This window comes from Elephas maximus, chromosome 23 (assembly GCF_024166365.1).
Source record: "Elephas maximus indicus isolate mEleMax1 chromosome 23, mEleMax1 primary haplotype, whole genome shotgun sequence".
Classification (NCBI taxonomy): domain Eukaryota; kingdom Metazoa; phylum Chordata; class Mammalia; order Proboscidea; family Elephantidae; genus Elephas; species Elephas maximus.
This window is the reverse complement of record NC_064841.1, coordinates 61,043,023-61,065,025: the sequence shown is the minus strand read 5'-3', so window position 1 is coordinate 61,065,025 and position 22,003 is coordinate 61,043,023. Positions and strand designations below refer to the sequence as shown.

Genomic DNA, 22,003 nt, shown 5'->3' with positions numbered 1-22,003 from the left:
TTCCCTCCTATTCCTATTTTACTAGAGTTTTTACCAAGAATGGGTATTAAACTTTGTCAAATGCCTTTTCTGCAACAATGAAAAAGATCAGAGTTCTTATATTTATGTGATGGATTACACTGTTATTCTAATGCCGAACCATCCCTGCACACCTGGAATGAATCCCACTTAGTCATGATGAATTTTTTTTTTTTTTGATGTGTTATTGAATTCTATGGCTAGAATTTCATTGAGGATTTTTGTGTTCATGAGGGATATTGGTCTGTAATTTTCTTTTTCTGTGTTGTCTTTACCTAGCTTTGGTATCAGGGTTATGTTAGCTTCATAGAATGAGTTCAGGAGTATTCCTTCCTTTTCTATGCTTTGAAATACGTTTAGTAGTAGTGGTGTTAACTCTTCTCTGAAAGTTTGGTAGAACTCTGCAGTGAAGCTGCCAGGGCTTTTTTTTTTTTTTTGCTTGAAGTTTTTAAATCACCTCTTCAATTTCTTTGTTATGGGTTTAGCTTTTCTACCTCAGTTTGTATTAGTTTAGGTGTGTAATATGTTTCTGGAAATTTGTCCACTTCTTCCAGGTTTTCAAATTTGCTGGAGTACAATTTTTCAAAGTATTCTATTATGATCCTTTTTATTTCAGTTGGACCTGTTTTGGTATGGCTCATCTCATTTTTTATTTGAGTTATTTGCTTCCTATCCTTTTTTTTTTTTGTCACTTTGGCCAATGGTTTATCAATTTTGTTGATCTTTTCAAAGAACCGGCTTTTGGTTTTGTTGACTCTTTCAACTGCTTATCTATTCTCTATTTCATTTACTTCTGCTCTAATCTTTATTATTTCCTTTCTTCTAGTGTCCGAGGGTTTCCTTTGCTGCTTTCTATTTGTTCAAGTTGTAGGGTTAATGTTTTGATTTTGGCCTTTTTTTTCTTCTTGGATGTGTGCATTTATTGCTATAAATTTACCTCTACATACTGCTTTTGCTGTGTCCCAAAGGTTCTGGTAAGATGTGTTTTCATTCTCATTTGATTCTATGAATTTCTTTATTCCATCCTTGATTTCTTCTATAACCCAGTAGTTTCTGAGCAAGGTGTTGTTTCCATGTATTTAATTAAAAAACCTTTGTTATATACCAGGTTCACAAAGAGTAACTTATACGGAAGAACAACGGTAAAAATATATTTTTAAAGAAATTACTATGGAAATTGCTCTTGGGTGCGTAAGTGTATGTATGTATGAATGTTCTAATTATCTCTGAACATTTAAGCATCTGGTAACACATAAGGTAAGAACAAGGAAAGATAAGTTTTACTTTTCTTTAACAGTGTTACTTAGCAAATATATTAAATAAACATATTATAAACATGTTTATTAAGATATTAAAGCTGTGAAGTACAACAGTTTAGTCTATATCTGCTGGTTGCTTTGTTTACTTTTTCACTTTAAAGACAAGTCCAAAATCAAAACCTCTGATCTTGTAACTTCTAAGGCTAAAGGAATCAAAGATTCTAAACTATCAAAAAAAGTAAATATTGTTCTTACTGAGTATTAATGGACAACATAGAAACAAGATAAACACTGTTTCTGCATTTAATTTGAAGTGTTGCCACTGAAATCAATTACAAATGTTTCTTCTGAAAGATGCTACTATGAAGGTTACAGACTCAAATATTGACAACGGTTTTTCTCAATTAAATTTACAGAATACCTAGAAATGGGTTTAAATGGAACCTGTGGACAGTTTTATAATATTCATTAGCAACATTTTCTTAAAGACATATAAGATGATTGTTTTAATATAAAATAGGAATTTTAAAATCACCTCCCCTTAATGCTTTCAACTGTCACATAGCCATAACCAAAGACCCAAATAATTTCAAATAATCAGTGATACCATTTAGGCAAAAACTATTGTATGTCAGTACTTTTAATGTTGTATACATCCAATAATAGAAAAAAGACAGTTCTACATAAGATACAGCCCCTCTATTCTCATTGTCAGCACACTGTATTACAGTAAACCAAGCTTATATTCCACCATCGAGTGTGGTTCTCCCATTACTTCACTTTGTGATGGATCTGAAAAACAAACACATTTAAAGACTCTCAAAAAAAAAAAAAAAAAAAGGACAAATTGAATGGTTTCACTTACATGAAAATCGAGAGCAGGCAAATTAATCTAAAGTGACAGAAAACAGATTGGTGGCTACCTGGGGCCAGGGCAGGGACTGTAAAAGGACCAAGGGCACTTTCCAGGTTGATAAAAGCGTTCTCCATCTCGATCGACTAACAGTTACACAGCTGTATACATTTGTTTTTAATTCACAGACCTGTCCACTTAAAATGGGTGCATTCTACTATATATAAATTATACTATCATACGGTTGTGATTTAAAAATGAAAAAGAGATTGCAAATGTTCTCCTTTTTCAAGGTTCTTAAGTTTTCCAGAGGCTTCCCAGACAACTCCAGGAACAATCTTTAATTAAGAGATGAAGCAATCTCTTAATCTAATTTGCAAAACCTTTTTATCTGTGTTGTTTTGTGCTCTGCTGCACACACATGCATGTGCAAACACACGCATCAGAAATCTAGGGCAAGAAAACCTTAAAAATCATCGTTCCCTTGTTTTGATAATTATAAATCAGACAAAAGTTTCATTGTCACTGTGATAATACACATAAAAACAACTTTTAAAATTCCTGTTAAACACTAAGCTCCCTAAAGACAAATGAAGCCCCCTCCCTACCCCCAACATAGGGGTAGAAATAGAGCAATAACCTAATGAATTAAACTAAAACCAGTTTGTAAACATAAATGACCATCCACATTATAATGATGACTGCTGATTTAGTCTCTTAGTGCTGCTATAACAGAAACACCACAAGTGGGTAAGTTTAACAAACCGCATTTTATTTTCTCACAGTGAGGCGGCTAGAAGTCCGATTTAAGGGTGCCAGCTCCTAAGGGTGTTGGCTCTAGGGGAAAGCATTCTGTCTGCTCTGGGGGAAGGTCCTTATTCCTTGGCTCCATGATGGTCTTCACATGACTTGGCATCTCTCTTCCCCCATCTCTGCCTGCTTTGCTATGCTTCATCTGCTCTTTTTATACCTCTAAGGTGACTACCTTAAAACATACCCCATACTGACATGGCCTCTTAATGTAACAAAGAAAATCCATTCCCAACTGAGATTACAGTACAAGCACAAGTATAAGGGTTAGGATTTACAACACATGTTTTGGGGGACACCATTTAGTCCACAGCTACCACCAAGAGTAATACACATCAGTATAATCAATTTGGATGTTCCTCATGGGATGCCTTAAGAGACTGGAGATTACTGTATCACATCAGTCCAGAATTCAGTACCCTGGACACCTGTCACACAACAAATCAGCCTCATCAAAAGCTGATATTGCTGTAATTACTAATAAACTGCTGTGTCCACAGTAGGCACTGAAAAGTTAAACTTAAAAAAAAAAACGGTCTGTACCTAAGTACAAAGAGGAATGGGCAAAGGCGTTCACTGCAGCACAGGCTGGTGTTACTGAAGAAGCGAGGAAAATACAAGCATCCTCCAGTGATACATACCGTATGATACCAACTGTGGTAAGAAAACTCAAAACCTCCAAACAATGCCAGGTCTACATACAATTTTATGAAGATACAAAGAAAACAGCCTGGAAGGACATCCACTCGCTAAAAACCGCAGACAACTCTAGGAAGTGAGGGACAGAAATAAATGGGATTGGGGTGGCCAGAGGAGACTTGAGTTTTAGCTGTAATGTTTTATACCTTTGAATAGAGAACATACGCATTTATATACCTTTCTTTAAAAAAATTTTTTTTAAGCTTTTGAGTCTCTCTGATAAAGAATATGCTTATTAAATACAGTACTTGCGTCAGAAGACAAGCAGTACATCCCAAAAGCAAGGCACTGGCCAGCCAGACAACTGGAGCTCTAGAGCCTGGCCTGCCACTAGCTTGGCTTAATTCATCTCTTGCTGTTGTAGTTGCTGGGTGCTGCTGAGTCAACTCAGACCAACAGCGACCCCACGGACAGAGAAGAACTGCCCCGTAGGGTTTTCTGAGCTGTAATCTTTACATAAGCAGACTGCAGCATCTTTCTCCCAAGGAGTGGCTAGTGGGGTCAAGCTACTGACCTTTTGGTTAGTGACCAAGTGCCTTAACCACTGTGTCACCAGGGCTCCTTGAACCTCTTACAGGTCTCAGTTTACTCAGTGAGGGGACCAACGTCAAGGAAAGGCTCCTTTCAGCATTAAGACAAGTGTCAAGTACGTTAGCTGACGTCTGCAGGCCTGGGCCCAGCCATGTGATCTCAGGAACGTTAGGTGACCTCTCCAGGCCGTGCCTTCCTCGGCTACAGGCCTGGGCCCAGCCATGTGATCTCAGGAACGTTAGGTGACCTCTCCAGGCCGTGCCTTCCTCGGCTGTTGTTGTTGTTATTAGGTGCTGTGGAGTAGGTTCTGACCACACATACAACAGAAAAAAACACTGCCCAGTCCCGTGCCATCCTCTCTATTCTTGCTATGCTTGAGCCCACTATTGCAGCTACTTTGTCAATCCATCTCATTGAGGGTCTTCCTCTTTTTCCGCTGACCCTCTACTTTACCAAATGTGATGTCCTTCTGCAGGGAAGGACATAATAATATTGTTTACTGAACATTTTCTGTGGGTGAAGCACCTTAGTAGGCACTATGGACTTCCCAGCTCTCATGAAGCTTATATTTAAGTTGGGGAAAAACAAATAATCAACAAGAAAAATATCATCGTTTAAGTAAGGTAAGGAGGCAGAGTGTTGGGGACTACTTTAGACTGGGTACACAAGGAAGGCCTCTCTGAAGAAGTGACATTTAAGCAGAGATTTGGGAAGTGGCAAGGATAATCTAAGCAGAAGGAACAACTAATGCAAGGCCCTAAATCACCCATATATCATGCAGGCACAGTTTCCACAAGAGGAAAATTACCCAAAGTGCAGAACAATGTCTCGTCCTAAGAAAAACCACCTACCTAATCAAGATATCTTCCCAGTTCCCACCTACCTCAGAGGGATACAGAGTGAATAAGAAACAATGTCCACAAAATAGTCAGTGATCTTTATAAACATGAAATTACATCACAGCACTCCCCTGCTTACAGCCAACCAACGGCTTTCCACTGCACTGAGTCAAACCCACACTTCTTTTCGTGGCCTGCAGCCCTGGCTCAGCTGTGCCCTGCCCGGCATCCACCTCACCTCCTCCACTTTCCTCAGAACATTCCAGCCAGATGGGCTTCTTCACGTGCTCTTACGTACATTAGGGAACAATGCTCTACGGGTTTCTCATGATTCTGCGTATCTTGGAAGAAAGGATGTTTCTAAAATGACCAATCTCAGAAACCAGAGATGGTGTCTCCCCTAAGCACAGGACAGACAGGCTGTGGCCTATTATAAAAGATTCAGGTGCCTTAAACTTGGGGTTTCTCTCCTGTAACAGAATACGCTGTATATGCAGATGCCACCTGTTGTGGATTGAACTGTGTCCCCCAAATATGTGTTGTAACTCGTAAATCCCTATACCTGTGGATGCAATCTCATCTGGGAATACGACTGTTGTGTTAATGAGGATTTACCAGTGCAGGGTATATTTTAAACCAATCACCTTTGAGACGTAAAAAGAACACATTAAGCACAGAGAAGGTACACATGACAAGACTACCAAGGAACCCAGGAACAGAAGCTGTAAAGAGACAAGGACCTTCCCCCAGAGGCAAAAGAGAGAGAAAGCCTTCCCCTAGCACTGGTGCCCTAAATTCCAACTTCTAGCCTTCTGACTACGAGAAAATACATTTGTTTGTTTAAGTCACCCACTTGCTGCGTTTCTGTTAAAGCGGCACCAAGAACTAAGACACCACCTGACCCTCTTCTTGCTGCCTGGTGGGAACCAGGCACATGGGACCAAGGAAAACGCTGACACTCTGACAGCGGCTGCTGCTGCGGGTAATGAGCTTGCTAACTTTAAACGAGGTCTAAGTTCAGGGTGAAAGCTTAGGAATCCCAGGTTTTCCTGCATTCATAAACTTCCATCAGGAAAGATTCTCAAAGAGGAGACTCGCTAGACTTCTGTTAAGTCCATATCATTTCCTTATCGGACATCAGCGACCAAGCAAAATGAAGCTAATTTAACCCTGTCGGGCTCCTCTGTGTCTCCTGAACCGCTGGGGCATAATGAGCAGGGACAGTGCTGGTCAGAAGTATATGTTTACCTTCTCAGGGCCAGAAAAAACAGAGGACGTGGGGATTGTTCTTACTTAAAAGTCATTTATCTTATAGAAAATAGCATATTACTCAGGGAATTTTATTCAAAATGACAGATTTTTCTTTCCTACCCACCAAACACAAAAAAATTTGGGGGTGGGGGGAGGATGTTTTCTAAAGAACACTTTTATTTGTTCTAGTTGTTTTAAAAACTAGTCACATCTGACAAATGTCTTGGATACTAAAGCCATCATCACTGTTTAAGAGTTAGCTAACACAGAATACTGTATAAGACCCACACATTAAACTTTAAATGAATGTAAAATTAATGATGATCATTACTGACTAAAGGAATATAACTTCTGAATTTCACAAGCAATCTTCACTTTTAAAAACAATTAAAGTACAGTTATTACCATTACATCTTATCTTATCGCAGTGAATAAACACAAGCGGATCCCGTTGGCTGTAGGCTCCGTGCCAACGAGGATTTCGTCTGTTCTGCTCACTGTTGTGGCCCTGTACACAGTGGGGTCTCTAGAAAGAGGTGCTGAATGATACTTACCGTTAAGAACATCTTCAAAACCAATAGTCTCATCATTACCCCTCAAAATGTCCAGCGAAAGGTTGGAGCTCGCAAGAAATGGAAGACGTTGAACCTTTGGGAAAAGGATGAAAGGGCAAGATTAGGAAACAAATATACAGAGAATATATAATCTTAATTCCGTGTTCTTCATTCTTGTAAAATTTACAAAACCAAGTAAAACATTAATTTTACAATTTAACCAGTTAAATTGACAAAAACGCCAGTTAATATTTTAGACTCAAGCCAAGTTTTTAAAAATTCCTCAAACTTTCTTGAAAGTATGTAAAGACACTCACATTGTAGCTTTTATTAACACTTAACAATTCCCATCCGGTTTGCACATATTTGCAGGCTTTGCCACAGCATATACCATTGATGAAATGCCATCTCCCAGGGCCTGACACTACACCTTGCTCCAAGGTAAACGTGGGATGATCAAAGTCCTGAAGAGACTCCAACTCAGGGAGGATATTATTCTACTTAGTAAACTGACTACTGTATTTTTCATCACTAACACGCCTACACATACAATGTGCAGAGATGATGAAGGTTAAGTAAAATGGCTCTGGCATAGCGTGCCCACACACATACATGCCTTGTGACATTTCTACAGGTGAATTTCAGCCTCATTCCCACCGGTTCTCCCGTATTACAGGTAAATTTATCACTCTGTTCGTTTTCTTTAATCTTCTGCTTATGTGTATAAAAGTAGTCCAAAAATGTTACTTTTGATCATAACTGTATAATAAACGTATAAGCCACAGTCAAGAAGTCATGGACCAAGTCTGATAGTCCCCCATAATCAGAAAATAAACCACCGAAACTATGCGTTTCTTTTGATAATTACAGTGCATCAGCTCAACAGCTGAATTTGAAAACTTTATCAGGATCGTCTAGATACATTAAAAAAAAAAAAGTATCTTCTTAGTGTTAACTGAAGTCAGCACCACGTAAAAAAAAGTTGGCATAGCATATATACAAAAATAACGTGGGGGAGGGATTTGTGCACGTATAATGCGCGTTACTTGAGGAAAATACAGTACTTCATTTTGTATGTTATTTTGTACTATCTACGAATGTGAGGTATGACTGTTTAAAACAGGCACAGTAATCAGAAACACAGATCGGAATCACTTGTGGGGACTTTTAAAAACACAATGCCATTCTGAACTGTTATTTCTTTTTTTCCAGGTATTACATACACATGCAGTATGACAGATCACTTTTGTGTGTGACCTTTCTAGCCATGGTCTTGTAACTTCCACCCAGGTGACTGCACAGGACTGTGTGATAGGCTCACCAAAGGGACTGGTCAGTTCTGCCACCCTGCCGAGCTTCAAATGAGATACCACAGAGGTGGGAAAGAGAAGAAACCACCACCAAGGAAGGAGAGACTGGCAGGAGAGACGCGCAACAGAGACCTGCAGGAGATGGTGCAGTAGGCTTCCCAACCCATAGAGCAAGAAAGCTTGGTGCCTACAGGCAGAGACTACAGGCCAGGGAGAGGCATGGCTGCGAGCATGGCCGGGGAAAGGCTGTTCTAATGAAAGAACTGTATCCTGAGTGCTCCTGAGCCCCAACTGTAACCTGCTACTTCCCTAATAAACCCTCTAATTGTGAGTATGGTCTGTGAGTTCCGTGTGGTCGTTGCAATGAATTATCAAACTCAGCAGAGAAGTAGAGAGTGCCGTGGGAGGGACAGCTGGCATCAGAATTGGTAAAGATGGAGGAGAGAGGAGGCTTGTCTGACCGTTGCCTCGTAGGGATCAGCCTTGGGCTGTTGATCTTGATTCTCCTCCTCCCTTGTGGATTTAGAGGAGCTCAGACACTGCCCCCGTGCCGTTTTCACAACATATTAATGTAAATCTTTCGCAGGGGGGTTGGGGGTGTTGGAAACACATCATTCCATGCAAAGCTATAGAACGGCACCTAAACATGGTGGAGAAAGCACAAGCTGTGCAGACAGACAGACCTGGATTCAAATTCTGACTTTACCACTTAACCAATCATACGGCTCTGACCCATCTCCCTGTCGATTCCCTCATCTGTGAAACGGGAACACCACCACCTCTGAGTAACGTAGTACACAGTGTGAGGAAAAGAATGCACTCAACACAGTGACTGGCACATAGCTGGCACGCGACAAACTTCAATGTAGCGAAACCAAATTTTCCATTGTTCTGTTCTTTGTTAGTAATCCAGCAATTATAATCAATGCAGGTAATTTTGGATATCAACAGAAGAGTACCAAAAGAGTAACAGGTGGTCAATAACTTGATGACGCTAGTATTTTAAAATACTCATACCTTTAGACACTAAGGAGGCAGGTACGTTAATATTTTTCTCCCCAGAATATATCCAGACTAAAGATCTTATTTCCAATTATGAGTGGCCTGTAGGGTTATTTAAATCTTTACTGTGGAAAAATTTTCTCTGGATTGTCAAGGCTTAAAAAAAGCACGGGGTGGGGAGGCTAGAGGAAGAGGAAGAAACAGAAATAGGAGCCTGTAAGTGAAACCAGAAATAGCAACAGGGCTGGAAGGTACAGTGAAATCAGAGCAACGGTCCAGAGAAGGTATCAAAAGCAGGCAGTTGTGATACATCTTGTCAAGCAAGAATTCGAAAAACACAGGGAGGTCAGGCAACAGGCAAAAAGGGTCAGGATTCTGGGCAAAGATTTTTGGAGTAACGGTTTAAGTTTAGGCTCAAATTTCGAGCAGTATGTAGTTGGAATCTGAGTAACAGACAGGAGACTAGAAACGCTAGTAATTCTTTACCAAACATACATTTTTTCATTTAACTTTCACAGTAATTCTAACAGCCCTACATTGTTCTCACTGCAATGTTCATTTCACATTAAAAGCAAACACACAAAAAATCGCAACTTCAGAAAGGTCTAACATGTTTAAGTTCTAAAGTCTAGTAGGAACTGGAGCCAAGATTCAAGTCCAGGTTATTCTGACTTAAAGCCATGTTCTTTTTAGAGCTTTATTCTCGGAAAAGGGTACTGAAAGCAGTTTCCAGAATGACTTAGCCCATCCAATTGATGGTATTAATAAATTTACTGAAATATGCATAATTCTGGCCAGGTGAGAGTAGGGGATTCACACTAGTAGGAAGGCTACGTGCAAAAGCTAAAAGGTGGGAGAACGCCGTCCAGAAACTGCAAGTAATTTAGGAAAACAGGAGTATGGAGCAGAACAAACGGCAGCCAGCTCATGAACAGAGCCACGCTAGGGAGATGGGTTTTATTTCGACAGTACCAAGTGAGACACTGAAAGGCTGCTGTGAAGGAAGCAGCATGGTCATTCCTGTGTTTTACAAAGATTGTTCTGGCTGAAATGTGTACAACAGAGCAGAGCGGCAACAAGGCTGTTTTAATCATCCGGATGAAGCCTGACAGTGGTCAAAACCAACACAGTGGCAATGGTGATGAAAACGGAACGCAGGCAAGTGAGAAGATTAGGTGACTGAGTGGATGCTGAGGCCAGGGGATTGTGGTTGGGGATGAGGTACCAGGTAAGGGGAATAACCAAGGCTAATGCTACAATTCCATCTTAGGCAGAAAGCTATTCACAGATGATAAGTAGTATGTGAAGATGAACAAGTTATTTTGTACTTACATATGTGAAAATGAAAGTACCTGTGGGACAAGCAATCTGTAGTAGGACGGATCGCTTTTACAGGGCCTTTCTCACCATGGTCTTGTTAACACCCAGCTGGGCAGGACTATACAAATAAGGTACCTGTGGCCCACCAAGGGGATTGGACAGCTTGATAATAATAAAAATGCAAATAAAGTTCATGGCACCCGTGTAGGGGTGGGACCATGCAAATAAGTCCTATGGAACCCTAACGAAGGAACTGGTCAGCTTTACCATCACGCTATGGTTAAAATCAGCCATCGTAGAGGTGAGAGGAGAGGATCTCAGCACCACCAAGAAAGAAGAGCCAGGAGTAGAGCATGTTTTTTTGGACCTGGGATCCTTATGCTGAGAAGCTCCTGGAACCAGGAGACAGGCAGAGGCAGAGGCAGAGGCAGAGAAAGAGAGAGAGCTGTTAACACCCAAGATGGCTAGAAGCAGCAGCAGAGAAATGGTGGCAGCAGAACCAGGAGACTGGCAGGAGACACCCTGGCCCAGAGAGTGAGAAAGCTGAATGCTTTCAGGCAGGAGGCTTGCTGGTGGAACAGGGTGCCTTCAGGCACTTGGCAGAGGTAAGTGTGCTGATCCACTGAGCTAGAGCTGAGCATCTTCAGGCCAAGGCTTACTGGCGGAGTGGGATGCCTCCGGGCAATTATCGGCAGAGCTAAAAGAGCTTTGTAACGCTTGCCTGAGCAGGGCAGAGGCCAAGGGGCCAAGGGCCAGAGACCTGCCTGCAGACACAACTGTAAAGAGGCTGTCCTGATGGAAGAACTGTATCCTTGAGTGTTCCTGAGCCTGAATTATAACCTGTTACTTCCCTAATAAACCCCAGAATCCCAAGTATTGTTTGTGAGTTCTGTGTGGCCACTGCAATGAATTACGGAACTCAGCAGAGAAGTAGAGAGTACCGTGGGAGGGACGTTTGGTGTCAAAGTTGGTAAAGACGGTGGAGATTCAAGGCATGTTTGACCTCTGCCTCACAGGAATCTACCTTAGGCTGTTGATCTTGATTCTCCTTCCCCCTTGTGAAGTTAGAACAGGTCCAGCGCCTCCGCCATGCCATTTTTACACAATGAGAGAAGCCTACAGGTCTACAGCTCATAAGCAATAACCTGGGAGTCATCAGCATATAAATGATAACTAAATCCATAGGACTAAATAGGAAATAATTGGACAAGGAGAGGACTGGGGATGGGATACCAACAAAACCGACATTTAAGGAAACAGACAAAAGGAGAGGAACTGACACGGAGCCACCCGAGAATAAGGGTGCAGAGAGGTAGGATGACAGCAGGAAAAGCATGGTGTTGTAAAGGTCAAGGGAGGAAGGTGTCAATTCGTGCCCAATACCACAGAGAGCAAGTGAAGTGCAGGCAAACAGGTCCACCCGGTTTGGGAGCAGTTTCATTGGTGTGAAGGGACCAGGTAACACTGGATCGAGTGACTATGAGCCAAAGGAGTACACGCCACAAATGAAGGCGACTTCTTCCAGCAGCTCACCTTCCAACACACACTCAGTGAGAGAGAAGTTGCTATAAAAGGATTTGGGATTGATACAATTTTTAAGAGACAAAAGAGGTTCGAATGTGTAAATGCTGCTGACAAGACTGTGCAAGTAGAGAGAGGTTGAAAATGCCGGCTGTGGAATATATCGCTGATAAAGGATCCCTGACACAGTGTGATGTGCTAAGATCCCACGCACAGGTAGGGGGACAGCTCTTACACCCTGGAAGGACACTATCCAAGATTTTATCCTTGAACAGGTATACCCAGCTACATACAAGTGCCTACTAGATATTTCACTTGGATACTCCTAGGGGCATCTCAAATTTAACGTAACCCCCGACGAGGAGAAAACACGAAGGCAGATACAGGTCAGTTTCCAGGCACTGTGCCTAGAACTTGAAGGAGTGTTCCATCCAAAGCCGCCTTTTTTCTGCATGAAGTAGGAATCAAGGTCACATGCGAAAAAGGGGGAAGTAGACTTAGGTCATGGAAGAGCAGGAAAGGTAAAGAAAGTTTCAAACAGCTGTCATGAAAATCTAAGAGTCTTCCAATTGCCATCAACACACACGTGGATGTAGACACAGCTGCGATCCAGACTCACCTGCTGCACCGCCTTGAATTCCATCTGCAATTTTAGTGGAGCAAACAGACCCTGGATGTTTCTCAGGGTGGAAAAATTCATTTTATCTTGGTTGAGCTGGAACTACAAAAGAGGACAATGGAAAAATGTTACACTCCACATTTCCCTTTCAAAACAGTTCCCACTGATACATACGTAATGTACACTTAGATCAACGACTCCGATGTCCAAAAGAATAAAACAAAACACTTTTACTAATTTCTCCTAATAAATTTTGAAACATACATGTCTATTTCATCTAGTATGCAAGTGTACTTCACCAGGATAAAATGTCCACTTAAAATTGGAATTTACAGAATTAATGAAGTAAGGAATATTTCTCATATTGCTGCATTGTTGCGTGCCAATATTTTTCATATTGAGTGCTGTGTGTGATTCCGACTCATGAGCAACCTTCCAGGACAGAGTAGAACTGCCCCACAGGATTTTCCTGGCTGTGGTCTTTACAGAAGGAGTTTTCTTCTGAGGTCTTTCGTCTGAAGAGCTGCTGGGTGGTTCAAATTGCCAACCTTTCAGTTAGCACTTAAACAGTATACCAACAGGGCTCCTTATTATTTTCATATTACAAAAGTATATTCATAAAGCATAATCCTAATTTCATGGAGCCCTGGCAGTACAGTGGTTAAGAGCTCAGATGCTAACCAAAAGGTCAAGAGTTCGAATGTACCAGCCATTCCTTGGAAACCCTATGGGGCAGCTCTACTCTGTTCAATAGGGTCACTATTCAGCTAGAAAATGACTCAATGGTTTTTCTGGAATTCTAATTTCTTTGGAATTCTAATTTTGGTGCTTTTGAAGTACTGCCAAGGTGGCAAAGAACAGGTTTAATTTAAAACCCAGAAAAAGCTATCTATAGTGACAAAAAATTAACGGTGAATTTGAGTATCAGAGTATACTATTTCAAAGGATTTTGTAAAAGAAATAATCAGACCATTATACCACCCTGTTAATTAAATGCCAATGTTCTCTGGTCATTGATTCAGGAGGAAAAAAAAAAAACCCAAGCTCTGAAGTCTATCCAGTTTGTGGTGGGTACTAATCAGCATTGTTTGTCTGGAGTCACACTTCTACTTCTGCTAAGCACTGATAATTAAGAAACTTTGATCACAATATACTTCAGGCAAAACTAAAGGTTAGTGACTCATGATTCTAAAACCATTTCCCAAAATGCCCTATAGCACAGGGAATTTAATATGCAGAGACTGTCAGATCTGTTTAAGCTACACTAACTATAATGATGTAAGTGGTCTCCTGGCATCACTTTTTATTATACTATGCTCTCTTAGAGGAGCCCTGCTGGAGCAGTGGTTAAGTGCTCAGCTGCTAACCCACCAACTGTTCCTTGGGAGAAAGACGTGGCAGTCTCCTTCCATAAAGATTACGGCCTTGGAAACCCTACGGGGCAGTTCTACTCTCTCCCATAGGGTCACTATGAGTTGGAGTCAACTTGACGGCAGTGGGCTCTATTCTCTTGATAAGGTTTTCTCTAACAGCCAGCAAGGAGATCATTTTGATCAAAAATCTGAGGGATAAGTGCTTTCTGAGGGACATGACCTGGAGGCTACATATATGAGGTTTGCAGGTAAAGTGTCTATCAGTATTTAATTTAAAATAATTACTTTACTTGACTGAGAAAAAATGTGACAAATGTCCTTAGGGAAAATCTGCAACATTTTATTATGTATATATGATCTGAAGTCTTAATTTAGGGGTGTCCTTTAAATATCTAATTATCCTAATGATAAGTACATATTATTTTATATAGAAAAATTCCCCTTAGATAACTTTTGATGAATACACCCGCCTTGTCACATGACATTAAACTGCAATTACCAACCAACATATATTCAATATCAGCAACCATATGCAAAATTAGGCTCTGTGTGTCTACCCTGGAAGTTATAATCTAGTTGGGAGGGCATTACATACAGACCAAGGTTTCTCAACCTTTAGCACTACTGACATCTTGGGCCAGATAATTCCTTGTTTGGGGTGGCAATGCTGTCCTGTGCACTGCAGAATGTTTTAGCAGCAACCCTTGCCTCTACCCAATAAATGCCAGTAGGCAGCCCCCTTCTCTCAGCTGGGACAAGCAAAAATGTCTTCAGGCATTGCCAAATGTTCCGAGTGGGGGGACAAAAATTACATATTCGGGAATTATGGTACAGATGGTGATGGTCACCCTCCATCAAATTACTTCTGCAGCTTCCAACCACGGAGAGCTAAACTATAGCCAGCAACATGCCAAGGGCTTCAGATGCTTTACCTCAACGAAACTTCTCAACAGTTCTATGAAGATGTCTTATTACCAACTCTGTTTTACAGATGAGGAAATTAAGAGAAAGAGATGAAAGCAACTTGCTGAAGTTTATTTAAGCCTGTGTAGTTCAACTACACAACCCATGCTAAAAGACCAATAATACATAATAAGTGCAACAAAAATTTTTTTTTAATTACCTCAAAAAAAGTTACATGGAATGTTTACTACTCACCATCCTGGCCACTCTCACTCAGATTTGTCAAAGTTTTTCTTAACTTATATTGCTGTGAACTGAAACAATATTCCAAATCTAACGGCCAGACTAATACACAGGAAAGTGAGACTCTAATAATCTCCCTTGACTAGGCTTCACCTTTTTATTAATAAAGCCCAAGATTACATTAACTCTTCTTCTTAATAGCCAATATAATCTGCTGGTTTTTACTGAGAATACAGTCAATTAAAATCTTTAAGTTTTAGGCAGCGAGTCAGGTTTACGAACCTGAGTGTGTGCTCATTCATTTCCCGAACCTGTATGCAGAACTCCATGTTCACCCACATAAATGTTTTTCTTGAAGCTTTGACCTAGCTATGTGGTCTACTGAGTCATCTGTGGTGTACTCACTTATTCGTCAAAACTGGCTATCTTTACCGGCTGTTTTCTTCCCAAAACCTAATTTACATGCTTTCTATTGTTTTCCTCAGTCTTTGAAAAAACACTTAACAGGATAGACGTAAGTAGAGGCCCAAAATACCCTACTAAAATACTCCCTCTAAACTATTAATCAACACTCTCCGGAACAGTTATCAATCACAAATAATTTACCCAACAGTACTTCCACTCAGCCCATAGTCTACCATCTTATCTTCAAGATTATCTTTTGTCAAATAATATCTCTTGATCTATCTATCTAGTAATTTAATAAGAGTGAATTAAGATTTGTATAAGTTCATTTAATTGCTGCTGTACATTAAAAAAAAAAAAATTTTTTTTTTTTTTTTTTTTTTTAGTACACAGCTTACTTTACTAAACTCCCACAGTAGACTTAATAGTCCACTGAAGAAGAGTGCCAAGATTCTATGTTTCCATAGCCAATCCGTTTTTAGTTAAATGTTTAGAAAAGAGGAATATTTCTTCATCTTCAGTCTACAGGTAATTTTCACTTCCCCTATTATTTCTCAAATGTGATCAACAATGGTTTTATAATAACATTCATACACTTTTAACTCTACAATCTGGGACATCAACTTCTGAGTCAAACAGCACTTTATGAAGTACCTATTCACTGTCTGTCTTCCCCTTTATATATTAAGCCCCTTAAGGATGCGGACTGTGTTATCTTCATCTGTGTACCCAACACACCTAGCAACTGGGTGTGCCCTCAGTAACTTAAAGATGTGGGGCCCGAGAAAGAGGTCAGGGCTAAAGTTGTGGACTCAGAGGTCAACAGCAAAATGACAGGGTGGGAATATGGTAAAAAAAACAAGAGCCTCGAATGAAAAATAGAGAGAGGTGAACTGATCTTTAGAGATGTATATTAAAAAGAACAGGAGGAGAAACGTGTGGAAAGGGAACTTTGGCGAAGCAGTACAATAGTTCAAAAGTCCACCCTTAGAAGACAGACACTGTAAACAAGGCTTCACTCACATTCTTCATGGTCATTATCCTTAGCACTACCCATTGCCATCAAGTCGATTTCAACTCAGTCACCCTACAGGACAGAGTGATCCTTAGCACTAGAAGTGTTTTAATAAAATTGAAAGCACAAATTAAGCACTACTAAAAGTATTTTCCCACTAGAGGATAAAAATAAAAGACACAGGAACTTAATAATATACTTACATTTTTTTCTGATAATTCAAGAGGATGACTGGGCAACAGTTCATTTTTCACACAAGAAAAACTGAAAATAAACATTTAAAAGGGAGGTTAAATGTGACTCAACACCAAAAGCTCAAAACTACATCTATCATGGGTGTGAGCATAACAGGAAAGCCAAGGGGCTTTGTGGGGTGATGAAATTGTTCTGTATCCTGGTTATGCTGGGGTTATAGGTGCCTACACGTGTTAAAATCCACCGAGCTGAACACCCCACCCTCCCGAAAAGGGAAAATTTACTACACAATAATTTTTAAAAATCTACTATAGATACTTATGGTCAAAGACTTCCATTCACTAGGGAGAGCCCTCCAAACAGTGGTTCTAAATGATGCCCCATAATCTAGGAGAAAGTTCGGAAGTGCACATTTATTCCTATTACTCTGATGAGCTGCTTCTTGCACTATATAAAACTACATAAGTCTCTTCCCTCCTGGTCTAATGCGTATTTAATGTTATCTTTAATATTAAACACACGTTGAGCAAATACATTTAGCATTTACTGAACAGCTACTATGTGTAAAGTACTGTTAGGCGATGCACAGTTGGAACCATGCCACCAGTTTCTATCACTCGTAGATAAAGGTGACCATCTTCTGCAAACCAGGAGCTCAGAGCTGAAAGAAACTGTAGAAAATTCTGCAACAATTGTTTATTGAATACTGTCTTTATATAGAGCACTACTCTGGACATGGAATTTGAAAATGGTCTTGCTCATGGCAATCTCAGTCTAACTAGGTACAGAAAGGAGAATTTCAAGGGGGAAAAATCATCAGGACTGAGTTACTAGCTAGCCTATGAATGCGGTAACACTATAAATCAAATTGTATCTCTAATTCCAAAGGCTATATGTTGTACCTCTTTCAATACAAAATAGAAAGTCCGTAATGAGGCATCATGTCTGTCCCCAGAAAGCAGCATTACAATGCTATTTTAATAAGAATACCATCATAATAAGAATCAGCACCCTAAAATCAGATTAGAAATTCAAAGCATAAAATATTTATAGGGAGAAAGGTATTATCCTTATTTAAGCAGAAAAGCGGCCTGCCAAGAGAAAGGACTAGTACCATAAACTAAGACCTAAACATATAGGAACATAAAGGAAAGCGAGAGACAGGGCATAACTGCATGTGAAGCTGGAAAAGAAAAACAGTAAGAGCAGCTCACGTTCAGTGCTAACATTGAGGTACTGCTCTTTTTTCACATTTTGACTTGTCTACTCCTCAAAATGAAGTAATACTATTACTGGTCCTATTTTATAAATTAAACTACTGAGGCAAAGAACAATTAAATAACTTGCCCAAAGGCATAGTAAACAGCAGAGCCAGGATTCAAACCCAGGCAGCCTGAGTTCAGAGTCCATGCTCTTGACTGCTCAAAGAAAGGTGATTACTGGAACAGTTACTAAGGTAGGAGGCCGATCGCTTCCCAAGTTACCAGGAGCAAAAAGAAGAATCCCCTCCCATCACACCACTAGGCACCATCTCCCGGGCTGCCCTACTGGGAGCTCACCACTCCAGTAAGATGCTTCTGCCACTACAGAAAATACCTAAGCACCCTCCCCACCTCTCCCCCAGGTCTAAGGTGTATTACTTAATAGCTCCCAAATTAAATATACCTTTATAGCATGTCAAAATATTTAAGGAATATCAGAAAGAAAAAAGAAAAAAACATTTTACTGTAACAAAGTCATTGCCACAACTCCCCCAGATACCCTTTCCGAAGAAGATCGTGACTCTCAAAAGGTCCACTCGCTGAAAGTTCAGTAACTGGGATACTGTCTTTTAGCTGAGATCCAAGTCCTCTGGAATTCTACAACACAAAAGACACTATTAAATCATTCACTCATTCAAAAAAAAAAACACATGGAATGCCTACGTAAAAAAGCAGTTTAAACGCTGGAGAGAAAGAGAGAAGATACGGTTTCTGCCATCCAAGAGCCCAGAGTCTAGACAATTACGAGCCTTAAGCATTACGGTAGAGGGACATACAGGGGACAATAGGTAAGCCTAAGTCTGGAGGTGGAGGTGGGAAAGACTGCTGAGCTGATCTCAGAATGCTCTCAGGTCAAAAGACATTCCAGGGAAACAGAAAGAACGTATGGGAAGGGATGAAAGTATAAGTGAACAAGCTGTAATTGAACATGACTTGCTAAATACAGCATTAAGAAAGGCGGAAGTAAAGGCCGGCAAGATGAAAAACTGAAAAGCCTTACATGCAAAGACACTTGGGTTTTATTCTAAAGCTACAGCAAGCCTCTGAAGGGTTATAGCATGATCAGATCGGCTTTCAGTAGAAAGCCCCTCCATTAGGTAGTCTATGGAGAATGATTAGCACAGAATGATGAAAGCTAAAAAAGAATCCTAGGGACTATTGCTCCTTAAGGACCAGGAAGAACACAGAAATAGGGACTGAGAAGTGACGGGATAGCTAGAAGAGAGTGGTTACAGAAGCTAAGGAAAAAAGAGACGTTTAGAGGAGGACACCACTATAAAAAAAAAAAAAAGGTATTTAATCAGGATAATATAGAAAACAAGACTCAGTGCATTTGGTACTGAGGTACTGTACACCCTACATGTTTACACTATGAAACTTTCAATCGACAGATATTACGCACTTACGTATCAGGTACTCTGGTGCTGAAGATACGGGTCTACCTCCTACGGTTTAGTCTAATGAAGAAATGTTCAACAAGCAAATAAAATGTGATAAGTGCTACGAGAGGTAAAGTACAAGACACTGACTTTAAATCACTTGTTCAAATACAAACCAAAAGCCGGATTTGGATTTAGTGCCATCGAGTCAGTTCCGACTCAGTAACCCTACAAGACAGAGCAGAACTGCCCTGCAGTTCCAAAAGCTGTAAATCTTTATGGAAGCAGATGGCCACATCTTTCTCCCACGGAGTGGGCTGGTGGACCTTTCAGTTAGCAGCGGAAGCTGTATCCACTATGCCAAGGAGCTTCTCTTTCAAATACAATGTACCTGCAATTCTGCAGAAAAAGGTAAAACAGCCTGCAGGTAATTTAGTATCAAGTCCTCTATAGTGAAAGCCCGTGCTACCTGCCTTGTTTTTCCGGATCTCACAAGTTTTCGGCCTTTGACAGGGTGCAGTCTTACAGTTTTTCTACTGCTCATTTTAAAGGAAAATATGTGCATTTTCCTTCTCTGACAGGTTTTCACCTTACACGGGTCCCGGCTTCACTGCAGTATTCTAGGAGAAACTTTCTATCCTGAGAAACCAGTTTGTTTGTTTTTTTTCATTCATCTCTTAACGTATTTGTGTATTTTATTCAGTCAGGTATGTTATCCTGCCCAGTGTTTCTTCAATCTGCCTCCCTCGTCCAGGCTCTCGGCAGCACTCTCCTGTGTTCTGCGGCCTCTACATGCTTCCATTTTCCAATCCTGCATATCAAGGTTTTCCTAAAGCATACAACCTCCCGCAACCAAAGCTGCCAAAAGACTTTTCGCTGGTTCATCAATATCTGGTTCCAGTTCTTAGCCTGGAACTCAGGGAGCTTCACAACAGGTTCAACTTCCCTGCACACAAGTCATGGTGGAATCTAGCGTCAACTGTCACTAACCCACTATGTGACTGCGGGTCAGTCATGCAACCTCTCTGGGCCTGTTAACTCATCTGTACCAGGCAGCTGAGCTCCTTCCAGGATGAAAGTTCTGATTGTACGTTTTCAAATATATCTCCTGTTACTTTTCTCTGTGAACACCCTCCTCCTGACACACTCGTTCACTGTTAAAGTGACAGAAGAAAAGTTTCTTCCCTGCACAAAGAAAAGAATTCTGATCTCTGGGTTCTAACGTGATCATCACTCGTCCAACGTCCCTCTGTAAAATATCAGGATCGGCACTTAATGTTTCTACTAAAATTGCAGGGAAAAAAGCAGCTATGAAAACCTAGTAGCATTAGTCACATCTGAGGGTGTTTGTGACACTTCTTTACAATGACTGGCAGTATTTACCAGCCAAAACCTTCTAGATTTGGATGGACTACCAGTGCCGGTATGAGTCAGTGGCAATTGTGATCCAGGAGTCTTTCCCAAACGTCACAATTTTTAAGTCTCTTAGATTGTCCTTTTTGTTTCAAGTTAAAAAGAAAAAGAGAGAGAGAGACGCACTAACAATACCGACAACAGAGGGGAGCAACTGTGCACTTTTTCCTTCAAACACCAGGAACCATGCCCGGCGTAGTGCCAACCCAGAACACAAGAGTCACAAACGCGGCCTGTAGTTGTGGGCTGGTTATCAAGGCAGTCCCCAAACGCTCACTCACACCGAAGGCCTCGCCGCCCATGCCCGCCGCTCAGCAGGGCTGGGGGCCAGGGAGAGCGAGGAGGTGGCGCACTCCTAGCTCCCACAGCTTCTCCCCTCGGGGACAGCTAGGCGGCGGCGCGCCTCTACAGGACAGGGCACTGTGGGCTCCGCGCCGCCCACGGGGAAGGGGCCTGGGCCTGCTGAAGGAATCAGAGATGGGGGAGCGCCAACGGAGAGAAGAGCAGGAAGCCGAACCGCCCTTCGCGGGAGCAGCACCGGAGCCCAGCACAGACGACAGCCGCCACCATCCCCCACCCCGTGACTCGACAGATCATGGCGCCCGAGGCCGGCCTCGTCCCGCTGCCGCCGCCGGAGGTCGGGCCGGGAAGCGGCCGCCGGGGCCTGCCTGGGCCACGGTCCGAGCCGCCGGGAACCGGGCCGCGCGGGAACTCACTCACCATCTTCAGCCCGCTCGCCGCACCGCCTCTCGGCCCCGTTTCCCTCGGCCGGCCCCGCCGCTCACTTCCGTTTCCGGGGGCTGCCCCCACATCCGCCGGAAGTGCGTCCGTCCGGGCGAGGAAGGAAGGAGGGCGAGGGGCGCTTGGAGGGAGACTCGCGGGGCCGGGGCTCCCACGCTTGGAGTCCCGAGGGACCTGGGGCCAAGGGCGCAGTGAGGGTGTGGGCTGGGCGAGGACAGGGTCGGGGCGAGGCGTGCCGGAGGGGAGGGAAGACGCGGGCCCCAGATTTATTGGTAGCAAACATCCAGCATTTGTACAGCATTTTAAGATGTGATGCATGGGGTTTCGTGGCTGCATCGCCTTATTTGATACAAAACTCCTGAGGTCGATATTGCCATTCCCGTTTTGCAAAAGGGTAAACGAGGCCTAGGTAGGTTGAGTGATCTGCCTGAGGTCGTTCAGCTCTTAAGGCAAAAGTGGGACCCAGGGTTTTGACGATTTTTTTTTTA

At 41.8% G+C, this 22,003-nt stretch overlaps 1 protein-coding gene across 1 annotated transcript; it reads right to left on the bottom strand.

The window, feature by feature from the left end:
* Positions 1-1,562: 1,562 nt before the first annotated feature.
* On the bottom strand, positions 1,563-21,694 carry POMP (proteasome maturation protein). Its single transcript, XM_049867346.1, has 6 exons — positions 21,495-21,694; positions 18,482-18,579; positions 16,729-16,789; positions 12,587-12,688; positions 6,815-6,908; positions 1,563-2,069 (listed from the first exon to the last, which is right to left on the bottom strand). Exons 1-6 carry the CDS (start codon positions 21,495-21,497, stop codon positions 2,002-2,004), a joined length of 426 nt encoding a protein of 141 aa, XP_049723303.1. The 5' UTR covers positions 21,498-21,694; the 3' UTR covers positions 1,563-2,001.
* Positions 21,695-22,003: the final 309 nt, after the last annotated feature.